The sequence below is a fragment of the Trachypithecus francoisi genome, unplaced genomic scaffold (genome assembly GCF_009764315.1).
Source record: "Trachypithecus francoisi isolate TF-2019V2 unplaced genomic scaffold, Tfra_2.0 Lachesis_group7, whole genome shotgun sequence".
Classification (NCBI taxonomy): domain Eukaryota; kingdom Metazoa; phylum Chordata; class Mammalia; order Primates; family Cercopithecidae; genus Trachypithecus; species Trachypithecus francoisi.
Window position 1 is genome coordinate 67,723,376 of NW_022681472.1, and position 18,117 is coordinate 67,741,492.

Below are 18,117 nucleotides of genomic sequence, written 5' to 3' on the forward strand. Positions count from 1 at the left end.
GCATTTACATGAAGTAATTGTTCCTGTGTGTATTTAACTAACTGCTTTCAGAACTCAAGTAATTCCAAGAGGAAAAAACTTTATTTGGTCTTTCATTAAACCCCATCATTCTTTCTTGTTCTTTAAAATCTTACTCCAGGCCGGGCGCGGTGGCTCAAGCCTGTAATCCCAGCACTTTGGGAGGCCGAGACGGGCGGATCACAAGGTCAGGAGATCGAGACCACCCTGGCTAATACGGTGAAACCCCGTCTCTACTAAAGAATACAAAAAACTAGCCGGGCGACGAGGCGGGCGCCTGTAGTCCCAGCTACTTGGGAGGCGGAGGCAGGAGAATGGCGTAAACCCGGGAGGCGGAGCTTGCGGTGAGCTGAGATCCCGCCACCGCACTCCAGCCTGGGCGACAGAGCCAGACTCCGTCTCAAAAAAAAATAAATAAATAAATAAAAAAAAAATAAAATCTTACTCCTAATTTGTTTGTTAATTGAAAGAAAAAGGAACTTGAGGGATTTACTCCCTCTTCTCCTTCAAGTCAACTAAGCCCAAAGGCAAATGTGTATTCTCACATATTGTATATTAGCTGTCAAATCAAAACCTTATTTTAGCTACTATGTCCCACTTTAAATCTTTCAGCTCAGTAATTCTGACAGTAGCGTAAAAACACTGTTTTCCCATCATACTCAGCTTTTTTTCCTGTCATAGTCAGCTAAAATATGATGATATTGACTTCTTTCATTTCAATATGTTTTTCTAACATTGTTACACAAGCATTTTTATTTTTGAGAATGTATATGTTAAACTGAAAGCTTCCTGTGTCCAGTACACTGGAAATCTCAAATAAAACAAGTATTTTTCATAATCTTTTATATTATTCCTGTTACTCAATTTGAAAGCTATAGCACTTTTCACATTTATGTCACTTCTTTCTAATAAAAACATCCTAAATGTAAACCTTGTGTGTCGAACATCACTCTCCACTTATAAAACCAATCCACAGGTGATATGGTTTGGCTGTGTGCCACCACCCAAATCTCATCTCTAATTGTAATCCCCACGTGTCAGTGGAGGGGCTTGCTAGGAGGTGATTGAATCATGGGAACGGACTTTCCCGTTACTCTTCTCTTGATAGTGAGTGTGTTCTCATGAGATCTGGTTCTTTGAAAGTGTGTGGCACTTTCCCCTTCACTCTGTCTCTCTCCTTCTCTGCCATGGTAAGATGTGCTTGCTTCCCCTTTGCCTTCTGCCATGATTGTAAGTTTCCTGAGTTTCCTAGCCATGCTTTCTACTAAACCTACAGAACTGTGAGTCAATTAAACCTCTCTTCTTCATAAATTACCCAGTCCCAGGTAGTTATTTATAGCAGTGTGAAAACAGACTAATACAATAAGTCAATTTTAATTTGGTTGGAAACCGTTCCAGAGCAAATCAAGAAAAATTTGATAGGTAAATTTCTCACACACACACATAAAACATTTTTTATAAAAGATCTCTATCCATACTGGAAGACTATAATTGCTCAGATTCTTTGATGCATGATGCTCTGTTTAGTGCTCTGCTGAGAAACACTGATGGATATTACAAAACAAATTCACTTATAAATTAAGTACAGTCAGACAATCACGGCTCACTGTAGCCTTGACCTCCTAGGCTTAAGCTATCCTCTCACCTCAGCCTCTCAAGTAGTTGGGACTGCAGGCATGCGCCACCATGCTGGGCTAATTTTTTTTTTTGGATAGACAGAGTCTCACTTAGTTGCCCAGGCTGGTCTCAAACTCCTTGCATTTCGAAATCCTCTTGCCTTGATGTCCCAAAGTGCTGGGATTACAGGTGTGAGTCACTACACTTGGCTTCTAATTTTAAAATGTTGTCACTTCAAGAATGTTATATAAAATAATTAAACAGTAGATCATATTTGGATATTGTATTGTTTTCACTCAGCCCAATTCCCTTGAAATACATCCAAGTCATATATATGAATCATTCTTTTTTATTACTGAGTAATATTCCATGGGATGGATTTACCATCATTTAACCATTTACCTGAATGACATTTGGGTTGTTCCTAGTTATTAGCAACCACGAATAAAGTTGTTATGAATATTTGTGTACAGGCTTTCATGTAAATATAAGTTTTATTTTCTTTTGGATAAATATTCAAGAGTGCAATTGTTGTGGTATATAGTAAGTGAATGATTAGTTTTGTAAGAAAGTGCCATAATCCTTTCCAGAGTGGTTGTACCACTTTACATTCCTACCAGCAATGCATGAATTATCCAGTTTTCTCTGTAATCTCACGAGCATTTGTTGTTATCATATTTTTTTTAAAAAAATTGAACCAATTTGAAATGTACATAGTAATATCTCATTGTGGTTTTAATTTGCATTTCCCTGTTAGTGATGTTGAACATCTTTTCATGTGTTTTCTGATACTGTTTTCATTAAAATGTCTTTTGCTCATTTTGTAACTGGATGGATTGTTAATTTTCTTCTTCTCCTTTTTTTTTTGCTTTGAGTTTTGAGAGTTCTTTGTATATCCTAGCTACAAGTCCTCTGTGAATATGTTCCAAACAAGTGTATTTTCCCAGTATGAAGCTTTCTTTTCGTACTCTTCAGTGTCTTTTAAAACACGTTTAATAATGTTGAGTAATCTAGTATTTGGCAACTAAAATACTACACCACTTCTTCAAATAAGTTAACACATAAATTATATAAAATATAGCAAAAGCATTTATTGTATAGCATTTAAAAATTGACCCAACAATTTTAAAAATTAATTTTCTAAAACACATGGATATATGAAATTGATTTTGGTAGTTATCAAAACTAAAATTTTGTCTCTGTCTTTTGATAGGTTCTGTTGCCACTGCGTGTCGTGACCCAGGGGTCCCCATGAATGGGACTCGAAATGGGGATGGAAGAGAACCTGGGGACACTGTCGTTTTTCAATGTGACCCAGGATATGAACTTCAAGGAGAGGAAAGAATAACCTGCATTCAGGTAGAAAATCGGTACTTCTGGCAGCCCAGCCCACCAGTCTGTATAGGTATGAATTAAAGAACAATTAAAATTTTATATAAACATAAAACAATGGTCAAAAACTGGTGTTGATGTCTTAAGAACCATATTCTACAACAGATTCTATACGAGAGTCCAAGATTTCAGAGAATTATTAACCTCCCCAGAATGTACAAGATTGTAAAATGATTATTATTTTTCCAAGGGGTAAAGACTGATGATTTCATTATTTTTTTAATGATTCTAAGATCCTAAAACAGTTATGAATCAAAGCTCTTGAAAAATTCTATCATCCTTCATTTACTATTTAACCATAGTTTTCCATTGCTTTTAAATCTTAAAGAATGGATTCAGACTCTATATTAAAATGAGTCATATTGATCTTGTCTCTAAAATGGTTATTTCATTTAAGAAAGAAAATATTGTCAGAATCTATGTCAGAATTTCCAAGCTTTGTCTTTCCATTTAATTAATGTAATCCAAAAGAATATTGGTTTTTATTTGGAAGATCTAAGAAATTGTAGCAGCCTGGATCATACTTACAGCTATCTTTTGTCTCTGTACTCTGTTATTGAATCTCCAAGTCAGACTCTAGAAAATTAAAACACAAATTATTATTGGGTCTGAGAAAGACTTAGAGGAATGTCCCACTTTTGGAATAAAAATAGTTAGAAAATCTGCTACATAATTAAACTAGTTTAATCATAAACTTTTTTGTTCTGTTCAGGTGCTTTAGTATTTGTGTCATCTTGAATTTACGACACATTTTGAACAAACTATGTTTCCTCTACTGAAAATTCTGTTTATTTACATACTCTCTCTTACTACACTGTAAGCAACTTGGGAGAAGATTCTATATCTTGTTCATCATTGTATTTCTTATAGCATTTGGTATATTCAAATGTATCATGTTTTAGAGAGAGAATCTTATTTTTGTTCACTTATACCTAACTCATAAACTTCACAGTGATTTATTTTGAAAGTCCCATGGAAACAGGAAAAGAGTGTTAGTTCTTCATTTAGAAGTGAACAAGCTCAATCAATTATTCAGATTTATTTTACCTCATCTTGTAACTCCCCACACAAAATTACAAAATCACCTTCATTGGTCATTAACTGTGTCTCAGGCACTGTTCTAAACAGTGGGAAATTAGCAATAAAACAAGACAGAAAAGTTCTCTGTTCCTATGAACTTACTTTCCAGTGAAATAAAAAAAAAAAAAAGTTTTACAACACATTTTCTCTAAAAAAGTTGGATTTGAAAGAAACACTAAAATCAGCAAACAACATACAAAGGCCCAAACCAGACAGACAGTTCTAGATTTCTGCTGTAAAAAATAAGACAACTGCCAAAGAAGTACATTTATTAGAGACCCTTTTATAAAGCATGAAATAATGGCATCGCTTGAACAGTTCAGATTTAGCTATATCTCCCATTACACTATTTCTATTCACACCCATATTGTTTTTCATGTAGCACTGCAAGATTCTGAATCAACAAATATCAATTAATTTACCTTTACTGTAAGTGCACTCATAGAATCTGATAAAAAAAACTGTTAAGAAATGTCTGCAAAGAGATTAAAATAATGTATCATATTTGTTTCAAAATTTTCAAGTTTGTTTACTACTCAATTAACCAAAACATTTTCAACTAAATTAAAATTTCTTATTCTAATTAATCGGAATTTGACCACATAGCTCATGAAGAGAATATTTATGTAAAGAATAAATTATAAAACACCAAAATCTTACTGTAGAACTTCTTGCTTTATTGTGATTCTTAGATTTGACTAAAGGATGTTGCTTATTAGAATTACCAGAAGGGCTAACTTATGCCAATTGTTTTTACATAGAATCCTAAAATATTAAATGGCTTATACAAAAATTCTAGATAACACTAAAATCCAAGATGCAAAAGATGAAAAAGTTCTGAGATCTGCTATTATAAATTTCCATTTTTAGACAAGAATATGCTTTAGCTAGCAAGTCCTATTCTAAAAAAAAAAAAAAAGCTGAGTACTAAATCTTACTTAAGTTAAGCAGGTTGTGTGAGGTTTTTGTGTAGATAATGATACTGTGTATTATTTTTGGTAGGAAAAGCTAGCTTCAGTAGAAGATATAAATTAGAGCTTCTCCGAGGAAGAAAATAACCTTAAAAAAAAAAAGTCTAAAAAATTGCTAAGGCTGCAGAAAGCTTGACCTCTAAAACTGATAAGAAAGAACTTCATGATTGGAAATACCATGCCAAAGATTAAACCCTGAACTTCTTAGAAACTCCATAATTCTATGTCTCAGACCCCGGAGCATAAAACATTTTGCTTGCTTGCATGTAGAAACAGTCTTATAGCAAATACCAAACAGAAGGACGTTGTCTTTAAGGGAGTTAATAGAATTCATTCCAACAAAATTGACAGTGCGCAAATTACTTTGATATTGCCAGAGGGAAAGTAGCAGCATTCAATATGAAGGTAAATAAGGAAGACATTAATGTGAGTGGGCTTTTGAGAAAGAAAGAAGACACAAATAAAATTGAATTTGGGAAAAATATTAAGAAGATCGTAAAATAGTTATCCATAGTTGATGCCCAAGTAACTGCCTCAGAAAACACTGCATTCAGAACAAATTACTGAAAACTTAATTTATGAATCTCTGACTTGTATTTTGAATGCTTTATGGTTAGATGGGTAAAAATAGAGATGCATTTCTAAATGCTATTTAGAGTTGAGTATATTTAACCTAATTTTCTTTACTCACTAAAAATTTCGGATTTACAAACGTCCAATAATGTCTTTGCTTTTCTCATTGGCTTTCATAGAGTTTCAAAATCAACCACAGCATTGAAATATATCAAGAAATCTTTGATAAATAATTTAAATAGATACACACCTGTGTTCCCAACTGCTCAGGAGGCTGAGATGGGAGGATTGCTTGAGCCCAGGGGTTTGAGATGAGACTGAGCAACATAGTAAGACCTTGTCACTAGAAGAAAAATAATAATTTAAGTAATAGAATAAAAATAATGTTAGAGGATCTTATATCTAAATAATAGATAATTTATATGTAATAATTTTTCTTAAATCATTTGTGATAAAGGATATACATGTATAACATGTACATGTACATATATGTGTGTATCTCTATACAATTTCTAACAATAAAAAAGACCAATGTTCCTTGTCAAATAAGGACAATTGAAACAAAATTACTCCCCTACTCTCTCCAAAATCATACATAATCCAAGTGGAAAAAATCACAAAGAATATTTTGCTATCATTCTGGTCTTTTTTGCATATATACATACATGTAAGCATATTTCATTTTATTACACTTCACTTTATTTCACTCCACAGATACTACATTTTTTTTTTACAAATTGAAGGGTTTTGGCAACCCTGTGCCAAGCAAGTCCTAATAGACTTTTTTTTTCTAATGGCATGTGCTCACTTCATGTCCCTGTATTACATTTTGGTAATTCTCACAATATTTCAAACTTTTTCATTACTATTTTATTGTTATTGTGATCTGTGATCAGTGATCTTTGATGTTACTATTGTAATTGTTTCGGGGTGCCACAAACAAATGCCCATGTAGGACAGTGAACTTAACCAATAAATGTGTGTGTTTTGAGTGCTCCCGTAACTGACTGTTCCTCCATGTCTCTCTCTTTCCTTGGGCCTACCTATTCTCTGATGCACAATATTAAAAGTAGACCAATGGCCTCTGAGCATTCAAGTGAAAGGAAGAGTTGCACATCTGTCACTCTAAATTAAAAGCTAGAAATGATTAAGCTTAGTGAGGAAGGCCAGTTGAAAGCCAAGATAGGCTGATAGTTAGGCATCTCGAATCAAATAGTTACCCAAGTTCTGAATGCAAAGGTAAAATTCTTGACAGAAATGGAAAATTCTACTCTAGTGAACACAGGAATGATAAGAAAGCAAAACAGCTTTGTTGCGGATATGAAGCAAGCCAGTGGTCTGGATAGAAGATCAAACCAGCCACAACATTCCCATAAGCCAAAACCTAATCCAAAGGAAGGCCCTAACTCTCGTAAATCTATAAAGACATACACAGGTGGAAAAGCTGCAGAAGAAAACTTTGAAGCTAGCATAAGTTGATTTATAAGGTGTTTTTGTTGTTGTCATTGTTTTGGGATGGAGTCTCGCTCTGTCGCCCAGTCTGGAGTGCAGTGGCGTGACCTTGGCTCACTGCAAGCTCCACCTCCCGGGTTCATGCCATTCTCCTGCCTCAGCCTCCTGAGTAGCTGGAACTACAGGCATCAGCTACCACACCTGACTTTTTTTTTTTTTTTTGTATTTTGAGTAGAGACGAGGTTTCACCATGTTAGCCAGGATGGTCTCAATCTCCTGACCTCGTGATCCGCCCATCTCAGCCTCCCAAAGTGCTGTGATTACAGGCGTGAGCCACTGTGCCTGGCCGATTTATAAGGTTTAAGGAAAGCAGCTATCTCTATAACATTAAAATGCAACGTGAATCTGTAGGTACTGAAGAAGAAGCTGCAGCCAGTTATCCAGAAGATCTGGCTAAGATCACTGATGAAAGCGGCTTCATTAAAAACAATTTTCAACGTAGATTAAACAGCATTCTATTGGAATAGTGTCATCTAGAACTTTCATTGCTGGAGAGGTGAAATCAATGTCTGGCTTCAAAGCTTCAAAGGACAGGCTGACTGTCTTATAGGGGCTAATGCAGCTGGTGACTTTAAAATAAAACCAGTGTTCATTTACCATTCTGAAAATTTTAGGCCTGTTAAAAATTATGCTATATCTACTCTGCCTGTGATCTATAAATGGAACAATTAAGCTTGGATAACAGCACATCTGTTAACACCAAGGCTTACTGAATATTTTAAGCCCATTGTTGAGACCTACTGCTCAGAAAAAAAGATTGTTTTCAAAATATCACTGCTCATTGAAAATGTACCTGGTCACCCAAAAGACCTAATGGAGATATGCAAAGAGATTAATGATTTTATGCCAATAACACAACATCCATTCTGCAGCCCATGGATCAAGGAATAATTTTGACTTTTAAAGTGACATTATTTAAGACATATATTTTACAATACTATAGCTGCCAAAGATAGTGATTTATGTGATGGATCTGGGCAAAGTAAATTGAAAACCTTCTGGAAAGAATTTACCATTCTAGATGCCATTAAGAACATTTGTAGCTGGGCACAGTGACTTATGCTTGTAATCCTAGCACTTTGGGAGGCCGAGGTGGGCAGATTACGAGGTCAGGAGATCAAGACCAACTTGGCTAACACGGTGAAACCCTGTCTCTACTAAAAGTACAAAAAAATTAGCTGGGTATGGTGGCAGGCGCCTGTAATCCCAGCTGCTAGAGACGCTGAGGCAGGAGAATGGCGTGAACCCGGAAGGCGGAGCTTGCAGTGAGCCGAGATTAGGCCACTGCACTCCAGCCTGGGTGACAGAGCAAGACTCCGTCTAAAAAAAAAAAAAAGAAGAAGAAGAAGAACATTTGTAAAATTCATGAGAGGCAGTAAAAATATCAATATTATCAGGAGTTTGGCAGAAGTTGATTCCAATCCTCATGGATGACTATGAGGGGGTGTTTAAGACTTCAGCAGAAGAAGTAACTGTAGATATGCTAGAAATAGCAGGAGAACTAGAATCAGAAGTGGAGCTTGAATATGGGACTGGATTGCTACAATCTTGTGATAAAACTTGAACGAATGAGGAGTTGCTTCTTATGGATGGGAAAATAAAGCGATTTATTGAGATGAAATCTACTTCTGGTAAAGATGCTATGAACATTGTTGAAATGACAACAAAGAACTTCGAATACTACATAACTTAGTTCATAAAAGCAGAGGCAAAATTTGGGAGGATTGTCTCCAAGAAGTTCTGCTGTGGGTAAAATGCAATCAAATAGCATCACATGCTACAGAGAAATCTTTCATGAAAGGAAGAGTCCAGTGATATGGCAGACTTCTTTATTATCTTATTTTAGGAAAATGCCACAGCTACCCCAGGCTTCAACAGCCACCACCCTGATCAGTTAGCAGCCATCAACATGTAGGCAAGACCCTTCACTAGCAAAAGGATTGTGACTCACTGAAGACTCAGATGACCATTTTCATTTTTCAGCAATAAAGTATTTTTAATTATGTTATGTACTGTTGTAGATACAATGCTATTATACACTTAATAGACTAAAATATAGTGTAAACATAACTTTTATATGCACTTGGAAACCAAAAAAGTTTTGTGACTAACTTTATTGCTATATTTGGTTTATTGTGGGGGTCTGGAACTGAACCTCCAGTATCCCCAAGGTATGCCTGTATATACATTTGCTATTACACTTTTTTCATATTCACATATTATTTTAAGAACCCCAAAGGTAAAATGTATTGCTATTTTTATTTAAACACATAGCTACAAATTAGATTGTGCATTCATCAGTACAGTCATCTTCACTGTTTGCATAATCAATAATCGAGATGGGCAGAGGTTACTGTGGATACCAGATGGTTGTTATTACATATTAGTGATGAATACTGATACCTGAGTGGAATATTAAAATAAAATGTAATAAGAGAAACAACAGAGCTTGGCAGAGGTTACTATGGATACCAAAATGGGTTAGAGAAGTTGAAGGTAGTGTCCATTCCAGGAAAACTTCCTGGAGGCGGTGATGAATCTAAAAACATAAGTTAGAGTTATGTAAATGTAGAAGGGAAACAGACATTTCAGGAAGAAGAAATAAAATAAGTAAAGTCATGGAAGAACAAGGAAATATAAGCAGTATGATAGTATTTGAGTATAATTTATGTGTATACCCTGATGGTTGATGAAATTGGAAAGGCTGTAGGGGTCAGATCATGAAGGCTGTACGGGAAATGGGACATTATATTTTAGACAACATGAAACACTTGCAGAATTTTATGCATACACATAGTATGATTAGATGTTTTCACTGAGAAAAAAATTAGGGAGTAATTATTTCAATTATCAATTGTAATAATTCAAGAAAGAGAGAAGGGTTAGACCTATTGGTAGTAGGCAAGAAAAAAAGGACCAGTTGAAAATAGCTACAAGGTGGGTTTTGGCAGGGCTTCTTGATGAATTGGATATAAGGATGCAGTGAAAAAAAGGGAAGACTCTTCGACCTCTAGCTTGGGACTACAGGTGGATAGTACTGCTTATCTAACAATTTAGGAACCTAGGAGAAGAAGCCAACTTGATTTGAGGTTGAATATTTAGGCTATTCTATGTTTGATGTACCGAGAGACTACAGAGAGAGATATTCAGTAAAGACTCTGGCATATGGTTTAGACTTCAGCCAAGAAATCTGTAGGAGGAGATAGGGAAGGGTGTTATCAGTGTATAAAAATTAGAAGATAAAAATCTTAAGTTTACATATGGTCAGCAAGGAAAAATGTAACAGTAGAAATTAAGAGAACTAGATAAGGAACTCAGGAGATCACCAAAATTATAAGGAGATGTAAAGGAAGAAGTGTATGATAATAAGACTGAAGTATGTTTAACGACACTAGAAGAAAACCTCAGAAATACTAGTTTCTAAGATTCCAGAAATTAGGACAGTGAATCTAAGATAAAGATCAACAATTAAGAATGACTACAGATATGAAGAGAAAGATAAAGGTAGCAAAGTCTTAATTATTATTATAAATGCAGAAGTCACCTAAGTATAAGCTAAGAAATGTTGCATTGGGAGCAAGCTAAGAAATGTTTGCACTGGGTCAATGGTTGAGAAGAGAATAAAAGGTAGAAAGGACCATGTAAAGACATCTAGAGGCCAAGCATGGTGGATCACACCTATAATCCCAGCACTTTGGGAGGCTGAGGTGGGTCCATCACTTGAGCGCAGGAGTTCAAGACCAGCCTGGGCAACATGGCAAAACTCTGTTTCTCCAAAAATACAAGGATTAGCTGCACGTGGTAGTGCGTGTCTGTAGTCCCAGTTACTGGGGAGGCTGAGATGGGAGGATCTGAACCTGGGAGGTCAAGGCTGCAGTGAGCTGTGATCATGCCACTGTACTCCAGCCTGGGCCACAGAGTGAGACCCTGTATCAGAAAAAAAAAAAAAAAGACACCAAATCTAGACTGTTAGACTGTCTAAGTAATAGAAAGGTTATTGTGTCTCTCTAAATGTAATTTAAAATAAAAATAAATGATTAAAACTTATGATAATTTTTCTCATGTTGAATATCTTGGCACTTTTCTTTGAGAAACAACATAAGAAACATTTTCTTCCTTTGGTTCTCTGCTTTTCTAGTCTTGTTAGTCATCTTAATCTGTCCCATAGATACATACAGCACAGAGGTGCAGAAAGAGATAAGAGTTGACTTCCCCTTCAAAAAGCTTAGTTATGCCAAATTAAAACACACAAACACACACACACAGAATTTAGTAAGAAGAGACTTTGATTCAAACAGGATTATTGCAAGGAGCAGGGAAGGCAGGGAAGGGACTATTGCAACAGGGAATACTAAGGCTGTAAGATCTGCACCTATCTCAGGAGTTAGACAAAAGGTTTTTTTTTTCTTTTTTAGAGAAGGCTAAACGAAGCTAGAGAGAACTAAATGTGAAGTCAGAGGCAAGGGCAGCCTGATTGAATAGTAGATCAGAGAATGTTGTGCTCTGAATCCAGCCTGTTCTCAGGAAATATCCTGTGCTGTCTTAAAGCTGAGAGGGAGACAAAGTTCAGGAGCCCAGAAGAAGGAGGGAAACGTAATCAAAGTTTGTTTCACAAGCATTTTATTCAGATTAATCAGTGAGCCAAGCAGTTCAGCTAGAAGCAAAGAATGGGAAATGGCAGGGTCTGTGGCTGGTCTTGCCATAAACAAGATGGTAACAAAGACAGCTTATCTAAGTCATAATAAGTGAGTCTTATCTAAGTCATATGAGGCAGGGTGTTTCCTTACAGTAAGCCATTTTCAGACAAAAAAGAGTGAAAATGGATAGGTCATAGGGAACTCTCTTTTGTATTTAAAATGAAAGAAACCTGAACATATTTGTGGATGAAGGGGAGGAAGCCAGGAAAAGTAAGGGAGATAAATAATTGGACAAGTGTTTTGGATAAGGACGAGAGATTATGTGACCAGTTTAAGGGTGGTATCTTGATTAGGAGGGACTTTATCCTGGGATTGTAAAGATAAATATTCAGGAAGCATTTAAGCTTGGAGATGGAGGACTACAGAACATTGAAGCAGTTTATGTCTAATTATTTTATAATGTACCACAAAAACATACAAGTGACAGGAAAGTAGTGGTGAATACATTAAGTCTGAGCAACTAGACACTCTCAATATAGTAAGAGCTGAGACAATTTTTTGAGAGTGACTCAGGTATTGAGACAAGAGTAGCAGAGGGGCATGGAGGAAGGCAGTACCAGACAAAAGGCAATGGAAAAATTACCAAACCATAGTGATGATATTGCATATCTCAACTCATGGAAAGAACAGAAATACTGAAATGTTGGCAGAATCAAAATTCTCTTCCTTACAATACCAGTTTTATGGGTCAAAAAAATTTCATTTCCCTTATAACTGAATGCTCATATTTATCTCAGAAAACTGCAATTTCAAAACCCAGCTGAGAGAAGAATGCTGATGTACTGATTATGTGTAGGAGACATCATGAGAATGTCAGAATCCTAATCTTAATGTCCCTCAGTTGAGTGTGTGTACTTATTTGTATTACCCACTCTCTCACACCACCATGAAGACTTCCATATTTTTCTTCATTTCTCTATTTTTTTGAAGATGTCAATTTCTGTGTAATGTATAACTTCTTGAACATAGATTCTGTTTAACAAACTTCAACAGTAATCCCCTAAAGAATCTCTTCTCTGAGTTTCACTGACAATTTTTTGAAGCTCTCCATTGAAGTGTTATGGAAACCTTTGTTTGAAACTGCAGTAATGTACTCAATACATAAATGGTGCCAGGAGAGACATGAAAATAAGCTAAATATCTCATATCTTATTTTTCTATTTATTATTAGAGGTTTTGTTTTGCTTCGATCTGATTTCTTCTGGTAACCAGAGGAAAATCATCTTTACCACTTTTTTTTTTAATGCTTTTCTTTTGACATGAAACAAAATAATAATAGAAAGAGAGAAAAGTATATATGCATTCTTTTTGGTCTCTTGAAGCCAATAAAGCAGCTAAATTTTATGTATCCATGTATGTATGCATGTATTCAGTATTTTAATGGTCTTTCTTGAAAGATAATGGTGTATCCAAGCTTCAGGTACTATAAAAGTCAGGTCTGTACAAAGCCTCATAAACTCTTTTAGAGAGGTGATTTCAAAAATATTGATAGCTAATAAATTGTATTAATGTTTAAAGAGATTTTATTTGTTTGTTTAAATTAAAGCACCCTGTGGAGGCAATTTAACAGGATCTTCAGGCTTTATTCTTTCGCCAAACTTCCCTCATCCATATCCGCATAGCAGAGACTGTGACTGGACTATCACCGTCAATGCAGACTATGTTATATCCTTGGCATTCATCAGGTGAGTTATTATATATTTCCACGTTAAAAAAATATATTGCTTGGCCATTTTGCTTTAGCATTTGCACTAGACAAATTCTTATTTCTATATATAGCATTTTTGTTGTTTTTTACTAATCCCAGTGCTAATACTTGTTCTAGCTTTGCCACTGTCATTCGTGTTACCTTGGGCAAGTTAATTATTTGAGTGAGCCTCCATTTTCCCACATGAGGCTAATAGCTGGCATCACAAAACCTGGCCTCTTTCCATGAATATTTCATTGGAAGTGTTAGGTAATAGCAACTCAATGATTTTCCAAGTAGAAAAGTCCCCAGTCTTTATTATCCAAGGTTGATGTAATCAGTATGTTGACTCCAGTAACACAATTCCTTTTTCTGCCACCAGTGTGTTAAAGCCTCTTAGTATTTATGTGAAATGTTAACCTTAAATATTCAATATTTTCTAATATATTAAGGCCAGTTTGTTTTTCCTAAGTAAAGATAACTTGAACTCATACAAATTCAGCATAATTGTAAATAAATAAAATTTTTATTTTTGTAATTTGTAGTGGCGCATTGCTAATTAGTAATACCAAAGTGACAACAATGATAATTTTAGTTTTATGCCAGGATCCTGTTGTAAAACAAATTCCCAAGCTAAATACTATTATTATCCCCATTTTCCCAATTGAGGAAACATCAATACAGACATTAGAAATATCAAAATGGATGATACAGGGCTTAGTTTACGTATGAAATTATTCTAGTTAATAACTCGAGGGTAGAAGGATATATTACATGAAGTACATGACCTAAATTTGATTTCTAAATCTATCATTTATTATGTGACCTTAGGGAGACCATTGACTTTAAACAGCCTTAACGTACTCATCGGTAAAATGAAAATCATAGTCTCTTCCTTATACAGCAGGACTATTGGCAAGATGAGTTAATATTTATGAAAGTATCTTGTAAAACATAATATTAGCGTGCACTGTCCTTTCAGTTTTTCAGAAAAAAAAAAACATAACAACTAAGACTAAAATTTCCTTAAAAAGAATATTTTTTGTTTTAATTTCATTTTCAAAGAAGTTGCAATACTTCAAGTATTGATTTAGTCCCAAACTATAAATTAAAAATAAATATACTGTGTTCCATTGTTAAATAATCTTTCAGCCTTCCATGCATAATAAATACTCCTGTGTCATTTACAAAGCCGTTGTTTCTAGTGATTCTCCCAACAGAGACAGTCAAGGAAGTTGTAATTAACATCAAAGTTTAATGTTGGAAGAGATGAAATTCAGAAGTTGTGTTTTATCTCAGAACATGGTAATAAGTAATGAAATAAAGTTTAATCTTCTAATTTCTGCTATGTTATTATTACCGACAGTTACCAAATTCAGGCCTCAGATCCACTGAAAAATTTCAGGATAAGTTAATTGAATTACATTTTTGAAGCTACTGAATAAATTAAAGCAAAATATAATAGTGTGATGGTCTCCCAGTTTTCTCATGTTAGAGGGGCCTATATATAAAAAAGGTCTGGGAACCTCTGCACTCTCCCCTTCTCTCTTTACCACTCTGCATGCACAAGTGAAATGAGTAGCTGGACTCTTCTTTCCTGTACATGAATATGTGAAGGATGAGAATCGTGGAAAGTTAACTTCTATAATTTTTTTTTTTTTTTTTTGAGGCAGAGTCTCGCTCTGTCGCCCGGACTGGAGTGCAGTGGCCGGATCTCAACTCACTGCAAGCTCCGCCTCCCGGGTTTACGCCATTCTCCTGCCTCAGCCTCCCGAGTAGCTGGGACTACAGGCGCCTGCCACCTCGCCCGGCTAGTTTTTGTATTTTTTTTAGTAGAGACGGGGTTTCACCATGTTAGCCAGGATGGTCTCGATCTCCTGACCTCGTGATCCGCCTGTCTCGGCCTCCCAAAGTGCTGGGATTACAGGCTTGAGCCACCGCACCCAGCCAAATTCTTTAAGTTTGGAAATAATACCTTTCACCTAACAAATCTCTTGTTTAGATACAGGCAAATACGATACAACTTGACAAAATAGTTTTTCTGCTGATGAATGTTTAACAATGGCAAGTTTTTTTTTTTAATTTATTTTTATTATACTTTAAGTTCTAGGGTACATGTGCATAACGTGCAGGTTTGTTACATATGTATACTTGTGCCATGTTGGTGTGCTGCACCCATCAACTCGTCAGCACCCATCAATTCATCATTTATATCATGTATAATTCCCCAATGCAATCCCTCCTCCCTCTCCCCGCCCCATGATAGGCCCCAGTGTGTGATGTTCCCCTTCCTGAGTCCAAGTGATCTCATTGTTCAGTTCCCACCTATGAGTGAGAACATGCGGTGTTTGGTTTTCTCTTCTTGTGATAGTTTGCTAAGAATGATGGTTTCCAGCTGCATCCATGTCCCTACAAAGGATGCAAACTCATCCTTTTTTATGGCTGCATAGTATTCCATGGTGTATATGTGCCACATTTTCTTAATCCAGTCTGTCACAGATGGACATTTGGGTTGATTCCAAGTCTTTGCTATTGTGAATAGTGCTGCAATAAACATACGTGTGCATGTGTCTTTGTAGTAGAATAATTTATAATCCTTTGGGTATATACCCAGTAGTGGGATGGCTGAGTCATATGGTACATCTAGTTCTAGACCCTTGAGGAATTGCCATACTGTTTTCCATAATGGTTGAACTAGTTTACAATCCCACCAACAGTGTAAAAGTGTTCCTATTTCTCCACATCCTCTCCAACACCTGTTGTTTCCTGATTTTTTAATGATTTCCGTTCTAACTGGTGTGAGATGGTATCTCATTGTGGTTTTGATTTGCATTTCTCTGACGGCGAGTGATGATGAGCATTTTTTCATGTGCCTGTTGGCTGTATGAATGTCTTCTTTTGAGAAATGTCTGTTCATATCCTTTGCCCACTTTTTGATGGGGTTGTTTTTTTCTTGTATATTTGTTTGAGTTCTTTGTAGATTCTGGATATTAGCCCTTTGTCAGATGAGTAGATTGCAAAAATTTTCTCCCATTCTGTAGGTTGCCTATTCACTCTGATGGTAGTTTCTTTTGCTGTGCAGAAGCTCTTTAGTTTAATTAGATCCCATTTGTCAATTTTGGCTTTTGCTGCCGTTGCTTTTGGTGTTTTAGACATGAAGTCCTTGCCCATGCCTATGTCCTGAATGGTACTACCTAGGTTTTCTTCTAGGGTTTTTATGGTATTAGGTCTAACATTTAAGTCTCTAATCCATCTTGAATTAATCTTCGTATAAGGAGTAAGGAAAGTATCCAGTTTCAGCTTTCTACTTATGGCTAGCCAATTTTCCCAGCACCATTTATTAAATAGGGAATCCTTTCCCCATTTCTTGTTTCTCTTGGGTTTGTCAAAGATCAGATGGCTGTAGATGTGTGGTATTATTTCTGAGGACTCTGTTCTGTTCCATTGGTCTATATCTCTGTTTTGGTACCAGTACCATGCTGTTTTGGTTACTGTAGCCTTGTAGTATAGTTTGAAGTCAGGTAGCGTGACGCCTCCAGCTTTGTCCTTTTGACTTGGGATTGTCTTGGCAATGCGGGCTCTTTTTTGGTTCCATATGAACTTTAAAACAGTTTTTTCCAATTCTGTGCACTAAATGCTCACAAGAGAAAGCAGGAAAGATCTAAAATTGACACTCTAACATCACAATTAAAAGAACTAGAGAGGCAAGAGCAACACATTCAAAAGCTAGCAGAAGGCAAGAAATAACTAAGATCAGAGCAGAACTGAAGGAGATAGAGACACAAAAAACCCTCCAAAAAATCAATGAATCCAGGAGTTGGTTTTTTGAAAAGATCAACAAAATTGACAGACCGCTAGCAAGACTAAAAAAGAAGAAAAGAGAGAGAAATCAAATAGATGCAATAAAAAATGATAAAGGGGATATCACCACGGACCCCACAGAAATACAAACTACCATCAGAGAATACTATAAACACCTCTACGCAAATCAACTAGAAAATCTAGAAGAAATGGATAATTTCCTGGACACTTACACTCTCCCAAGACTAAACCAGGAAGAAGTTGAATCCCTGAATAGACCAATAGCAGGCTCTGAAATTGAGGCAATAATTAATAGCCTACCAACCAAAAAAAGTCCAGGACCAGATGGATTCACAGCTGAATTCTACCAGAGGTACAAGGAGGAGCTGGTACCATTCCTTCTGAAACTATTTCAATCAATAGAAAAAGAGGGAATCCTCCCTAACTCATTTTATGAGGCCAACATCATCCTGATACCAAAGCCTGGCTGAGACACAACAAAAAAAGAGAATTTTAGACCAATATCCCTGATGAACATCGATGCAAAAATCCTCAATAAAAACATATTTACTCTCAATAAAATACTGGCAAACCGGATTCAGCAGCACATCAAAAAGCTTATCCACCATGATCAAGTGGGCTTCATCCCTGGGATGCAAGGCTGGTTCAACATTCGCAAATCAATAAACGTAATCCAGCATATAAACAGAACCAAAGACAAGAACCACATGATTATCTCAATAGGTGCAGAAAAGGCTTTTGACAAAAT

General features: G+C 35.9%; 1 protein-coding gene across 1 annotated transcript in view; it reads left to right on the top strand.

Moving 5' to 3' along the window:
• LOC117079070 (CUB and sushi domain-containing protein 3-like) overlaps positions 1-18,117 on the top strand; it is a 230,638-nt gene that overhangs the window by 171,966 nt on the left and 40,555 nt on the right. The window contains exons 12-13 of the mRNA XM_033202697.1: positions 2,849-3,040; positions 13,407-13,545. Coding sequence (XP_033058588.1) covers positions 2,849-3,040; positions 13,407-13,545 — 331 coding nt within the window. The remainder of the gene's footprint in view (positions 1-2,848; positions 3,041-13,406; positions 13,546-18,117) is intronic.